At 37.3% G+C, this 16095-nt stretch overlaps 1 protein-coding gene across 2 annotated transcripts in view; it reads right to left on the bottom strand.

The window, feature by feature from the left end:
• LOC124606649 (ATP-dependent RNA helicase SUV3 homolog, mitochondrial) overlaps positions 1–15753 on the bottom strand; it is a 78930-nt gene extending 63177 nt beyond the window's left edge. Inside the window, exons 1-4 of one of the 2 annotated variants that reach the window (XM_047138651.1) lie at positions 15319–15753; positions 15022–15244; positions 11777–11945; positions 5022–5133 (exon numbers count right to left, since the gene is read on the bottom strand). In XM_047138651.1, the coding sequence (XP_046994607.1) occupies positions 5022–5133; positions 11777–11945; positions 15022–15244; positions 15319–15649 (835 nt within the window). In that variant the 5' untranslated portion in view covers positions 15650–15753. The remainder of the gene's footprint in view (positions 1–5021; positions 5134–11776; positions 11946–15021; positions 15245–15318) is intronic. The other variant, XM_047138650.1, reaches the window with a different exon arrangement.
• Between the last annotated feature and the right edge of the window lie 342 nt (positions 15754–16095).

Raw genomic sequence — 16095 nt, 5'->3', positions numbered from 1 at the left:
GTGCTTGTTGCTACTAATTCTGTATCAGTGCTCACTGACAATTCAAAATTAAAAAGAGCCAGCAGTAAAACTTATATTATGACAATCATAACAATGATTAAAATTCTGAACATTTATTAATACATGTAATGCTGAATTGTAAACACACACAAATCACTCAAAAATAGTCTCATTATAGTCCTCATCTGTGCATAATTCATAATCACTGTTACTATCTGATTCACCAGTATAAATAATGATTTTGTTCACTGTGAGTTCCAATGATGTCCAGTACCTTCTTCCAGTTGTTCGACATTCCTGCAGTACCCTTCCCAATCATTAGCAATTACTAAAAGAAGGGCAGTCTGGACATGTGCCACTAAATGTTGCACTTCTTAAACGTTTTCCTTCTTGCCCATGTTAGTTCCACCACACCTAAATCAAAATTATAGGGCAGCAAGTAGACAACTGTGTAGCCTTTCTCTTTAGTCATTTCCTCTACCACATACGGGTTTTTAGAAGGTCTATTTTCTTGAATTAAAGAGAACAGAGCCTGCTTCCTCATGGTCTCATTGCAATGAAGCCAAAATTAACTGAATAAAAATAATGATGACAGTCATTTCTATAATGGCGCAAAAAAAAGTTCATGTGGCAGGACTCATACCCACTACCTTCAGCGTACTAGCCAAACACCTTAACCACTACACTATGGAGGGGGTTCAAAATTTGATATTGTTATTGTAGCTTTAGTTATTTAGTAATCAGGGGAAATAAATTTTTATTGATTATTCGCAAACAAGGGTCACCAAGATAACTGATGCAGGGTGTAATAAAATACCTGGGACCCTAATGTACTCAACCACACATGTGGTTTCAAAGACGTTTCCTTGTAAAGAAATGGTACCAGTAGTTCCTACAATAAATAACAGTGCTTTTACACACAAAAACAAAATTACAATTTTAAAGTAATCCAGACAATGCAGAAAGCAGTTTACAATCACAATCAAATTGAAAATTTGAATTGAGATTTCTCTCTTTTTGCTTGGAATCTCTGGTGATTTCCCCAGATTATCTTCGCAAAAAAATCTGAATTCTTCTTACAAAGTTGAACTTACTTCAGTGTACATCACTGTTCATCTGATCAGCTCATTAAGAGAAATATTAATTTTCAACACAGCACAAAAATCACTTTGCTACATCTGCAAGGTTTGGTATTAGACTGCTGAAGGTGGCAGCAGCTGGGCAGAAAATATAAGAGGAACGAAGTAAACAGACTTCTGCTGACCCAGAAATAGGGAACCCACATTCATATCTTTGTGAAGAAACTGTACGCATACTGATCACCATCAAACTTCATAAACCCATTCTGTCCAACTACCGTGCTCCAGAAATTAGTTGCTGTTTCCCAGGAAATCATAGTTAACAAACACATTGTACAACATTTTTTCTGACAGTAAATAATAATTTAACCAGACCATGATGAAAGGGCCTCAGTTCAGCTGAGTGACCTCCAAGAGTGTGTGTGTGTGTGTGTGTGTGTGTGTGTGTGTGTGTGTGTGCCCACGCACGCTCTCTCTTCAAATGTCTCTTAAAAATTTATCCAGTATTAAAGTCAAAAATATGCTTAATACAGTTTCATAACATTACTTGATATTTAAATGTTAGTTCAGTGGTGAAATAAAGATGACAGACTGAGGTCCTTTCTTTTTGATGATTTATTTTGATGGTTTTTTTTTTACATCTATTCTGCATACGACACAGACAAACCACCGAGGTCCAGAGGGGGTGGATCACACACAAGAAATTACAATGCTTTGTATTTTCAGACAGTAAGTTATATACAAACTTCATCATATAACATTACACCAACTTCATCCAAATATTTGGATTATCTTTAGAATTCTTAGCTGGCAAAGCTATCAACTTTATCATTTTGAGTTTTGCGGAAAAACACTAGTTGGTTCTAACCAAGTTTGGTTCCATCAGAACCATTGCACACAATGATCATGATATATTTCATAAAAGGAAAATGAGTTCACAAATCCAATATGTATTTTCATTGCTGGTCTAGATTTTAGTTATTGAGTAGCAATCTTCTGCGCTAAAAAAAAAAAAAAAAAAAATACAAGAAAATACAGTAATTACAAAATATTAAGTAACATACATTTTAACATGACCTAATATTATGTAACGTAGCATTTAACAGAATCTTATAGACTTGCCTAGCTTGTGAAAACACATGTTACTATGCAACTTTGAGATGCACATGACCAGATTCTAACTGAGGCTGTTGTGTACAGAGCAGTATAAGCAGCAGCAATTTACCTCATACGGGTAGAGCAATGCCCTCTATACCACTAACAACAACATAAAGTTTCCATACAATTTATACGTACAAAACTGTTAAGAAGCTACAACCAGGTAACATTTATTATCTTGAACATTTTTGATTTAAAGCAAATTACATGTTCACAATTACAGAGCAGTGAATTAGTGGAATATTAACCCAAAGAGCAAATGTGGAAAACACTTTTAAGTACTGTGAACTATTTCTATATGAAGATTATACCTTGATAAAAGACTAAAGTAATCAGCTATACTCCCTGATTATTATTACAGTGTTATCTTTTAAAATAAGGTAAACATCATAATTAATGTAAAAACATTGTTTGAATTGCAGTGCCTTAGCTGCAGTGAAGGAAAGATGTGTACAAACTGCCTTATAATTCAACTAATAAATGATCAATTCAAATCATATTGGGTGCAACTGACACTAAAAACATTGACAAGCAAGATAACATTAAAAGTTAGAAGACAAATAAACAGCCACACATAATAATAAATTTTGTTCTCACATGGTGAACTGCCAGGTGCTATCATATAAAGAGGAGAACTGTAGGCATGATATATCCCTCATGGGTCTTGACATCTTCAGCCACTAAGCAAGTGGCCAAATACTTCTTCCGACAACACTGTTAATTAAAATATGCCCAAGGTTATTAGTAGATGAGATCAGATGTGTAAGATATAGGTGAAAAATCAAGCTATGTTGCCCACCTAGTTTAGAGCAGACATTGTGTTCCACCCTTCCAATCAGATGTGAAATTGCTGGGGAGAAGGAAGATTTATGGATCTTCTCGAGAAGATCAAGGTGGTACCGTACCACTTAACAGTCATATAGGCTCATCAGTTTTGTGACAACACATATTACTGCATGACTTTATTACATATATGGACAGATTCCATTTGAGGCTGCTGTTTACAGGACAGTACAAGCAGCCACAGTATATGTCATATGGGTGGAACAACACCCTCCATACAACTATCATCAGCATAAAGTTTCCAGTACAATTTATTTGTTTAAAATTAAGAACCTAAAATGAAATAATTTTTACTAAAATTAACAGTTGTTGGTGTAAAGCAGATTACATGTCTACAATTGCATTACTATAAACTATACTCCCACCAAACAATTGGCCATTGAAAAGCTCCAAAACATGGTTCCTTTTTAAAAAAGTATGAAAGAAAGAAACCAGAGATATTCAAAACTCTGGCGGAGAATGTAATTCGGTTGCTCCATTCCTGGGTGGTAATAAGTTATGAGGGGAATGCTCCTCTGTGCCCAACATGACATCCTTCATTTCAGTGACTGCTTCACAGCCTGTGCCATATGGATTCTTCCCACCAACACCAGCTTTTCTTAGCTGCACAGGTGGACACTCTCCCTGCAACATATTCTGCGTTCCCGTAACACTCCTGGCCTCGACCTTTGTTAGTCATTTTTCTCACCTATCCAGCCCCTTCCCTGTTCCCATTCCAGCAATACACAACCCTCATTCCATCAACACACCCAGTCTTTTTACTTCTCTCCTTTTCTGCTCCCCCCCCCCTTCCCACCTCTCCCCTGCCCACCGTCTAACCCCCAAACTGCACCTAGCTGCCCTACCCTCTCTCCACCTCATCGTTACACACTCCCCAGCAGCACTTCACTGTCCCCCACCCATACCCAGCTCCCCCCCCCCCCCCCCGCCTCCTCCTTACCCCACCTGTAGTGATTAGCAGACTGGACTCACATTCGGGAGGATGACAATTCAAACCCGCGTCCAGCCACCCTGATTTAGGTTTTCTGTGATTTCCCTAAATCGCTTCAGGCCAATGCCAGGATGGTTCCTTTGAAAGGGCATGGCTGACTTCCTTCCCCATCCTTCCCTAATCCGATGGGGCCTATGACCTCACTGTTTGGTCCCCTCCTCCTAAACCAACCAACCAACCTTACCCCACCCAGTTGCTGCATGTGGCTTCAGCTGCCAGAGGCTTCAGTCGTGTGTGTGTGTGTGTGTGTGTGTGTGTGTGTGTGTCATTTATTTTCGACAAAGGCCTTGTTGGCTGAAAGCTTATATTGTGATAGTCTTCTTGTTGTGTCTATATGCGACTCAGCAACTCCGTAACATCATTCACACTGAGACAGTGACTATATGGTAGAAGCTCTTTGAAGAACACTGATGCTATTTACCTACAAGAAGATTGTTTCCTTGGTTGGGTCTACAAAGCCCTTGTATTTTGCACATAAGACACAGTTGATCTCATTTTTTTCAACAAGACGAATTTCCCAGTAGCTTTTTGGACTTTACATCACTTTCTTCCATTGCTAAGCATGGGTTTATTCTTTATCCAGGAGAAAGAAAATGGTTGAATTACATATGCGAAACAACTGTCTTCAGAGTTGCCACTGACATACATAGTAAGAGCTTGGGTCAGTGATAGAGACCCTTTCATGTTTCTTCCCCCCCCCCCCCCCCCCACAAGCAAGGGACAGAGGTCCTTTCATCATAGCATGTTATGCTGATTGAAGGAGTGTTATTCTGACAATATCTTATTTGCTATAAAATTGTGACTGAGGTCCTTTCCGAATGAACCAATTCAATTCCCTTGACAGCCTCATTATGCAAAATTATTTGTGTCTTTAACAACAATAACTTTTTCTCTAAATATTAGTGGGCTTTAAACATAATTTTCAACATTGCTGAAGTGGCCAAACTTACAAGGTGTAGTGACTGAAGACATTTCCACAGTGCATGCAACGTGACCAGAAGGATTTCCATTTGGATCAGCATATTTTCTTTCTTCTCCTGTCACAAGATCGCAGGGTGTTCCCTGGAACCAACATAAATAAAATTTTCCTTGCATTGTTAGTACTACATGATTACGTAAGCAGTGAAAGTTAAATATCATAAAATGATTCTGCTGCAAGGGCAGATTTTTAAAGAAGGAAACTTATGTAGTCTACATAAAGTACATTCATTGGCATATGCAAATAGACTAAGTTCAGCTGTTAAAGAAGTGTTATGCAAAATATAAGTCAAATAATATATTAGTACTGGAGTAAAGCTTTTTTACGTATTTAATGGTGCAGTTGCACCCATACTTTATAACATGTATCTTGAAGAACAGGAAGATCTGTCAAATTTTCAAATTACTATAGACTGATTCATGAACAAGTTGCGCAGTTCAAGTCACAGACGGGGACTGCAGTGTTGCGGTTCCAAGTGCAACCAGACTACGCTTTAAAGTCCTTTCATTCAGCAGCTTTTAGATGATCATTTTACAGCTTCCTCCAAGAATTGTGCAAACAACAAAAACTCTGTAATTAGTATTATTTAGATTAAAACAAAACTATTTGTTTCTATTTTTCTTTCTGTCAGCACATGTGAACCTTCACCATACTTTATACAACACTGTCTTGGCTGTAAAACATGGGTATAGCAAGTTCTCTGGAGATGGAAACAAATTTTCAGCACATGTCATTGTGTGATGTGTCAGATATGAATGGTAAGTTTTGAAAATTGAAGGAAATACTTCCGCTAATGGTAACATTTACTAACAATATTTCTAAGTTCTCTCTAGTTGCTCCATCAGCTGACATTAAGACATTACCAATCAGTGTATGTTGCAGCCCATCTCTGACACCAAAAGAATGCTGTTCCAAGGCTAGGATCGTATTTTAAGTAGTCAAAGAAAGGTAACAACACTATACAGGAGCACGTGTGTGTGTGTCTGTGTGTGTCTGTGTGTGTGTGTGTGTGTGTGTGTGTGTGTGTGTGCACGCACCTCATGCGGGTGGGGGGAGGGAGGGGGGTGGTCATGTCTCTAGCTTGAGAAAGGGAAGCAAGCAAGTTTCTTTGTGCCGTAGCAGCCGGTTATTGTGTGCTAATCTACTAGAGCACACTGTAAATGTTGTACCAAAATTATGCCATTTTACTTCGAATGCAAGCTGAAAATTTCATGTAAATTATGTCAGTTCTCTTCAAATGCACGCTGGTATGCAAATAAAATGGATAAAAAAATGTTTTGTAGCGCACTCTGTGCAATATCTAGAAACCAATGTTGAGTTCTGAAATATTCAGCCACAGTATGATCAACTCAGCGAATGGGTTGCAGCTGTCTGTTTTCTACTGCACACACTTTGTTGTGATATCATCCCTGGTGGCACTACTAGTGCCATATTGCTCACTGTACCAGGTCAGTACTTTTCGTTGAAGATGCATGTAGCATATTGTGCAAGCATGGAGTATGATGACTTTTTAAAGACTCATTGTCATGATGGCACTGTGGGCGAGTGGCAAAAAGCACTTATCGGTAATTGTGAACCCTGGTTCAATTCCTGCTGATGTCATTCTATTTTCAATTTCTTTCATTCCTCATAATGTTACACTATTAGTTACAAAATTTAAAAATATTACTTCAACTCACATATGTATAATTAATATATTCAATGTTGTTAAATTACTACTTTTACTAGTTAAAAGGCTATGGCAGTATGACAGTGTTTTCCGTGTATGATTGTTAGGTGATCTACTAAAGAGCTCCTTTCCCAGTAGTCCCTTAGAGGAGAAACTGAGATTTAAAAAGGTAGGTAGATGTACTTCAAAAGGAAGTCTAACAACAGAAGAGCATGGGGTAAGGCTCACCACTTTGGCTTACATAACACTGATAATTTTGAAATACTTGCAAGATAATTTTGATCAACTTCTTAACTGTCCAGAACCAATTCACTCATAAAAATCTATAAGAAGATTTACCCCCAACTATCAAAAAAATTGAAGAAGTTATAAAAACCTTATAAAGTTAGTAGAGAAGATTCTATTACAGCAGAACTTTTGAAATGGTCTCTACCAAAAAAATTTTTAAAAGAAAGAGCTAAAATTAATCTCTGAGAAAACCTGGAAAACCGAAAATCTCACAGGAGAGTGAAAGATGGCCCTGATACATCTTCCACATCAGAAAGGCAATAAACAAGATGTTAACAACAGAGGGTTTTCTTTGCAACCAGTTGCTTATAACAATTTCCCAAGGTTATACCAGAGTAGAAACAATGCTGGAGAGAAATTTATGTGAATATCAGGGTGGCTTTAGGAAGGGCAGATCATGTTTTGAGCGAATATTTAATCTGAAGTCAATCATTTACCTCACACGACTGAATTCAAAAGGTCAGTATCTCTCTTTGAAATTGCATTAGCGCACCGTGTAAGTGTATAGTATGAGTGATTTTTAAAGTGCCATTATCAAAACTCCATCTTTGGCAAGTTGTCTATAGCATAGACTGGTAATTTGCGGACCTGGGTTCGATTTCTGCAGGTGCCATTTTTTTCCCTTCTTAATTCCCCAAACTGGTAAACTATCAATCATAGACTTTAGTCTATGTTCAAATAGTTCAATCTGTATACACAAAATCAGTATATTCAATTTAGTTACAGTTACTAATACTGTAAGAGATAAGGCTATAGCCACCTCACTGTAGCACACCGGCATATTTTGCACGGCCCGCCACTACATTCGTATGCATCTGATGATGGCTCAAAGCTTCTGCTATTTGGTGAGTGGTCTCCTTTACACATAAATTATTTACTTTCTAGCAGAGCTTTCCTACTGTATGAAGACATATATGATTGATTTTTCACTGCTAGATCAACAATACTGGAGATCATAGTTTTCTATTAAATATTCCTGGGAAGAATGAAGAGAACTACTGCAGAGAGAACAGATACTGTTTTTCCAGAAATCTCTTGTCACTAACTCCAAGTGAAACTGTTATATGGACAAGACCCACAGACAAATATTATTAATATGTAAGAAAGAAAAGGAGTATCCACTTATTAGACATAGGAAAGGAAGTATCTGACAGACTCATCAATGACCCATCGCCACTGAAGTTCTAAATATTAAGCATTTCACCACAAGAAAATGGGAACAAATGAAATTGATGAGATTTGCAGATGCTTCTAGTACCCATACATTTTGAGGACTGAGAGAGATGAATGCTCACAGAGAGCAACTGCATCCTGTGCTCCACTACCACAGACAGTACTTCTCCACTGACAGCTATAAAACTGGATACGACGCTGAAATGTTCAATTTTATTGTGCATACAGCCAGTGTCAGCTCTTGTTTGGCAATCTATCTCTTGGCTTACAGCAACTGTTTGAAACTATCAAAATTATGTTGGCACTTATTTGCTACACAGTCCCTATTATACTGATTGTCATTGTCTCAGTATAATGCTGTAACATCACATAAGTCGATTCGTGTATTTATTCAAATGGTTCTTAATGTAACAGCTGCCTTTCCCTATGCAGTGTGCCTTAATTTGTTACACCATGCCGAATCATGCGTTTATTTATAGTGCCTTTTGTATTTGCTGTTTTCATTCAGCTTTCTGAACAATACTTACATAATCTCTGACTCTTTAAAATTGAATGAAACAAGTCTGTACATTCAAAAACTGCTTGGTCTTTTCCGGTCCCATGATGTTTCAAAAACACTCCACAAAATAATAAATCATCTAAAAACAAGGATCAAGAGCGTACTCGTGCAAGATACCAGAATAATAATATGCAACCAAAAAAACCTTAAAATTAATGAGAATAAATAATAAGAAAAATATTATGTGGAATTGAAATATATGAGAGAGGAAATAATAACAGAAGTATAACACTGATGAAGAGATGTATACAATGCAGATCATAAGTGAGAAAATTAGGGAAAGTGAACTGAGGAGGAGAATGGAGAAGCAACAGCAAATAAATCAGTGCAAATTGATACCGTTTTCAAAGTATCAAATATCATTATGGGAGCCAGTTGGCATCTCAGGAGGCAAATTCTGGCTAATACTTTGGTAACAGTTATATTCATAAATAATGATGGTGGAACTTAATAGATTTGTTGATAAATCATATGAAAAAAGTAAGGAAGGCAGAATTTAAGATCCTGTCAGCAACAAGGTCTGATCGATGACGTCACCACCATGCCAAAAATCCCTGCTTAAAACGCATCAAACATGGCAACCAAAACACTGATCATAATACCCACAAAAATATGAATACCATGCGAAACAATGTGCAGACTAAAACCAATAAAATCAGAACAAAAACTGCAGAAAAAGTGGGTTTTGGGCAGGGTCAAACTAAAAATTCAATAATAAAAACAATACCATTCAAGATGAAACACCTGAAACAGCCAAAAAATGAAACCCAACAAAACCATACAAAACACACCATCAGATCACAGTATTCCAATCTCCAGTTAAATTATATAGCTCAACCCTACACATAGCCCCCCTCCCCCCCCCCCCCCCCCCACACACACACAACTACAATCGCTAGTATCTAAATCTCCAGTTCACCTGCATGGCTCAACCTCAGAGCAAAATACCAATAATCCTCCTCCCGACAAATACAAAAGCTGGTGTCCAGTCCCCAGTTCAACCTTAAAATTTCGCCTCCTGATGAAATGTACGTCAACGGTTCACAGTTTTCTCAAGTGAATTTTCCTGTTCTGTTCTGTCCCCCCTCCCCCCCCCCCCCCCCCCCGCCCTTCCTCCCCCACCCCCACCCCTCCCAACTACAAAAGTTGGTATCCCAATAAATATCACGTTCACCTATACAGCACAACCTTGGGTAAAGTGCACTTACAGTGTCTGCAGCTTTTCTGTCGCATGTTGCAGTTGGTAACTACTGTATGTGTGGTGAATTATGGGAGGTGAAAAAATCAAATGATGAGTCAGATAGAACAAGATGGCACAACCCTTTAGAAAATAGTTTTCAATAAACATTGTAAGTAGATCACTGTGTTTTAATTAGGATAATTTATTTAATTAAATCATGGGAAAATGCAGGTGGATCAATGTTTGTAAACAATATAGTCAGATGTTCGATATATTAACAAATATTGGTCCATATACCTTCTCCCATGATTTAATTAAAAACACTGACCACTTACTCAGTTTTATCCAGGTACCTACAACATCTTCTGTTTTATATGATAATACTCTACATAAAATACTCCATTGTTCATCATGTAATTTGTGCACTCCACATCACGATGACTAAAGCACACTAACTGACACATGAGCATACCTCACATACACATCACCACCCATAATTAAATTTCTAGAGCATGTCACCTCTTCATACACTACATCCTCTACAACAACATTTCACTTCCACTCCAAAACAAACACACTATGGCTCGATGATGTCACACAACATATCACAGTACAGCACAACTATATCATGGGTCAAAGCAGATGGGTGATTCCTAAAAACAAGTATACCCTAAATGTCATACAGAGATTTGTTCATGAGGTAAACTTATTTCCTTTTGTGCGCAGTTATACAAAATTTTGAAGGCGGTGAGAAAAAAATTTATGTTACTATAGGTTAATGTTTTCCATATCTACTGCTCTTGTTGATAGATGATAAACTGGGCAGTTGAGCAGTTACCTCATTTTAGAGTTTGGTCTGTCCCAGATACCTCTCGAATCACCCATAGTCCGCCTTCTGTCAACCTCCTGACCTCCATAATATCCCCTACATCTCACTATACCATCACCCACTATCACTTACTTCACCCTCGATCTTGATAAATGTTACAACAGTTAAGACAGAACAACAGGTGAAACCTTGCCATCATTTAACAAACAACCCATGTTCACTGCAACATGTTTTTACAGGAATAACAATCACTAAGCTGGTTGAGTGCATGAAAAGGTACGAAGCAACAAACAGTCTACTATGCGGCCACCTAGTCCACAGTTGCCGAGGATGCTCTGTAACACGAATCCAGGTACCCTAAAGTCTGCTACACCACACATGCTATTTGGATCCTCTCACCACCCTGAACTCTGGGGATGGGAACTTGCTATCTAGCGTATGTTGATATCCCACTTCTCTCCTGTACTTAATCCCTGTTAACACAAATCACCACTTTCTTATTAATTTTTTACATTTTATTTATTTATTCATTTTTTCTATAACCTTTTACTTTTTTATCTTCATGCAACCCCTCCCCCGACCCCCACCCACCCTCACTACCTTTGGCCTTTGGTTATCTTCCCACTCTCTTTTCTGATTTCGTCCTACTTGTAAACTACAATAATTCATTTTTCTTCCTCTTAATTCGTGTTCATTTCTCACTCTGTTCTGTCATCTATGGTGAGTGTTTGCAATGTATACCATATTCTCTCTGATGCTCCATCTTTGTCTCCCCTTGCTTTCACAACAGTTGAGTCACTCCCGTCATGGAAGTTAGTTGTTCATACTTTAATATGTGTCTTATTGACAGACCTTAAAATTTCGCCTCCTGATGGAATGTACATCAACTGTTACATCTCTTCACAGTTTTCTGAAGTGAATTTTCCTGTTCTGTTCTGTTTCTTCAAAGTTTTTTCAAGTGAACTTTCCTGTTGATACATAGTACCAAAGTACACTGACATAAATTTGTAAGAAAAGTAAAAACTTACCCTTTCATTGGCTTTCTTGAAAACTTCAGATGCCAGTAATTTCAGGGGGCCACAATATATTCCTGATTTTGCAGCGAGGAACCTTTCAAGTGCATGGTACGTTTTCCCACTGTTTGTAGGCCCTGCATGGAATACTATTCTCCTTGTTAATGACCTTGCATTTGGATACCTTCCAAAATAAAAATAAATTGTCAGTGGTTATCTGACAGTCAAACACACATTAGCTCTGTAACAAGTAGAACTCTTAATGACTTTTGTTCAACAAAATATATTTTTCCCAAAGATTCCTGCAGTGAGTTAAACGGTAAAAAAATTGTTGGATAGGAGTTTGTCAATAAGTGGTGTGACAAACTGAAAAGAAACACCTCCCACCCTATAAAAACTTCTAAAAAGAGCACCTTACCACTAACAATTACATATTTAATCAGTGTTGGTAAGCCTAGATGTGTCACGTTCAGATGTAAAGGTCATCTACAATTCTGTCAAAAGCAGTAATCATCCAGTTTCTAATGTTTTTCAATCCCAAAATGTTTTAGAAATGGCATTCCCTCCCACAGCACTTAAACCATTTGTGCAGTATGGACCACCATCAGCACTCTACAATTATTATAAGCATTGTAAATTAATAATTGAGCTGCTTCTGCAATGTTACAAACACAATGAGTGCACTTTCCATTCTACGACAAATTGTGCAGCTTTTATTACTTAATTTTTTTGTCACCAGAACATTATGTTTTATAATCTTTTTTTTCTATACTCTTAAGCCCGCTATGAAGCTTTCATGACGTGTTAAAACTTTCACATACAATTTCAGACTACCGTAAACAACCAAACTCCTTGGTTTTTCGCTTTAAATATGTTCTAAATGCTAAAGCAAGAACAAATGCAAGTAATTTAGTGTTAACTTTATTAGATGGCAGCATCAACACATTTGGTCATCTACCCAATAAACTAATCATCCAAACCAGGCATGCTTATAATACATGCCACCACCCATGACCAACAGTATAAAGTTCCTGATCTGGAGCTATTTTGCTATGAGCACTACATAGGTCCACACTTTATGTCATAATATGCAGTTTCTATAGTTCTGCAGCCACTGATACACGGTATACTTGTCTGCCCAACTGGAACTATACATAACTCCTTCAGGAAATTTATTTATTTATTTACATTTTCTTTGCGTGGAGCCATCGTAATGATGGCTTTTGCAAACGTCAGACTTAATACTACGGTTATATTCATACTTATAAAATACACTATATTCTGTAGCTGTTGCTTCTTACGTCTATTTTTTACATTTATCACATTAAAACTGATGTGCTAATGCCTCATGCTACAATCACTATCTTAAAATGCAGTGAAAGAATATAAACATTTTGCTATTAGAAAAGATTTTGTTTTAAAAACATTTCCTGTATGCGTTCTTAGAGAGTTTGGTAGCTTGTTATACCAAATCAAACCACTGATATATGGAATTCTATCATTCATTTTTAACATTGTTCTGTTACGGAAATAGTTACACTTCGTTCTAGTGTTGTGATCATGTACATCACTGTCCTTGATAGCTTCTGTTGGTTGACTTATAAAAAATACAACTATTTTGAAGATATACAGAGAATATATTGACAGATATCCGTGCTGCACAAACACTTCACAACATGAATCTCTATGTCCCATCCCATGTATAAGTCTTATTGCTCTTTTCAGTAGTAGTAGTATTCTTTTTAAATGTACATCAGCTGCACAGCCCATCGTTCAATCCCATAATTCAGAAAGGGGTAAAGTGTTCCATAATATACTAATTTCAGTGCTTGGCTAGGAACTATCTTTGCGAGTTGGCTGAGGAGATATATGGCACTACTGACTTTTCCGCATTCGAAATTAATGTGGTATGTCCACCACAAATTTTCATCAACATATACAGGAATTTACAGTTACCATTTTCTGTTGCAGAGATATTACATACACTATTCATATTGTTGTGATAAGAACTGCCTGTTTTAAATGTCAGTAGTCGAGACTTGGTGACATTCACCTTGAGCCCCTGATCACTGAAGTATTTTTTAACTTCTGTTACACCACTAGTTAGTTCTACTTTAACACAAATAAAAGTATTCAAGAATAGTCATCTCCCACATTATGGGAATCTCTTATGAGGCTCAATTTTCTTTCATTTCCGTTTCTCCAGTACAACAAACCCAACATACTTTGTGACAAATGAAATATTAAAATTGACCACTATCAATAATCACACTTCTCTCAGCAGCACTCAAATTCTGCAGTATTCTACTTCAATAACTATAGTTAGCAAACAGTTATATTTAACATGCACTGCTTTAAACAGGTGCTAATCAGACTTGGGTAGGTGGTGTGTGAGAGTGGGCGGTCCTCTCTCCCATGAAGTGTGTCTCCCACTACTTATGCGTAGTTCCTGTATTTCTGCATCATGTGTGGGAAACAATTTTAATCAAAAAAAGAAGTGGTCAAGATATGCTATATGGCTGTTACGGGCATTAGGAGAGAGATTTATTAAGATCATGTCTGTATGTATGAGCTAAACAGACAAGGAAAACACTTTGGATAACACGAAGAGGGACAAATTTCCATACATGATAAGGAAAATAATGTGTGATTCAAAAGGCTAAAGACTTGTTAACAATCTTCCTTTAGAACAAAAGGTAGTGATGTGTGAAAGGGCAATTTTGAAGCTTAAAAAAATTGGAAAATGCGTCAGAAAGAATGCCACCAAAATCTCACTTTTGTCAATCTCTGAATATGTTCTATCCCCTAACATAGGCAGAATTTCCTCACAGTAAGCTCAATCCATGTTGTTAAAGATCCCACATTGTTTGATTTTGTAACTGTAGCAGGTCTTAAATATCTATCCGCAAAAGTAAACAGAATTCTTTACACAGGTAATAATAACATGCCTCTCTCAAACTTTTCCTTCTTTCTTAACAAATGAGAAGATGAATAGTCACACTGTGGACACAAAACATTTTCATTATATTGAAAATGGAGATTAGAATCTATTTCTCACAAGATGTATCATATGCACGTTAAAGGTGACATACCTTTATGTCACACACATTATCATTCAATATATAATTCATCTGCCATAAGACTGATGCTGTTCCCCCCACCCGCACCCGTCCTCCACCAAACGAACCCACCATTTGTATTGTATGGTAACTATACCAATCACATAAACTACCTACATAAAAATATGTCATTAGTTTTACCAGTTGGCAGGCGTTCTGAGATCACTTATTTTCTTTAAATCGTCCATGCAGTCAAGATGTGGGAACATTTGTTTCGCATGACGTATGAAATATGGAAATATGTCATCAATATGTCCTGCGCCCTGTAAAATATCACTTATAACAACGTGCAGGTCGACAGGCAGTGTAGCTGCTTCCACGCAATACTGACGAAAGTTAACATAAGCCTGATGCAGGAGGTAACCTGAAACAGAAAATTATTTCAAAAGACTACAAAGCCATCTGCGTGTGGGTTTTTTAAAATAGACTTACACTTACTGTCTAGCCCATTTTCTAAGGCGAGTAGTTTGATTTCTTTCTTCTGATAAAATTGGTTTAACACTTTCAATAAATCACGTTTGTTAAGAGTGCCTGTCAACTCTTCTCCAACATTGATGTCATCTGGATTCGGTTTTATAGGTACAGGCACAAACAAATGTGATAAATTTGAATCGTCCTTCTTTCCACGAATCTGAGAATACAGGACACAACTTTTCACACATTTTCGTCTTGATTTCAGAACCGAATATGTAACGAGGCGGATATTTGTTTTGGATGAGGTGCACGTCACGAGAAACTTTCTATAAAAACTAAGCATCCCAGTCGACATAACTACAATTTTTTATCATAGGAAAACATATTCAGCTTCAAAAATGTTTTCAAAACAAATGCGGCACCTGTAAACAACATACGAACAAAAGAGAAACTCTACTTTGCAGGGGTAACAACGTGCTCTATGCACCTATTAAACAATCGACAACCGAACTCACTAAAACGACTGTCGGTATTTGTTGTAGAGGCACGAGACCATCAACGGAAAAAATTATTAAAATGAGTGTATTTTCGTGCCAATATCGGCGAACTGAGTCACGTCAGATATCCTTGTTATATCTACCACATTACTTATACTGAGTGGCTCAAGTGTGTGTTTCTTCATAATCGTCACCTACGTTGTTCGACGCTTGTGTCATTGCCACAATCTCAACATTTTTACCAACGACACCGTGAAGTGAGCTAACTTGGAACATACTTCTTAACTTGGGCAAACGTGATATG

This window comes from Schistocerca americana, chromosome 3 (genome assembly GCF_021461395.2).
Source record: "Schistocerca americana isolate TAMUIC-IGC-003095 chromosome 3, iqSchAmer2.1, whole genome shotgun sequence".
NCBI lineage: Eukaryota > Metazoa > Arthropoda > Insecta > Orthoptera > Acrididae > Schistocerca > Schistocerca americana.
This window is presented reverse-complemented; position numbering and strand designations above follow the sequence as displayed.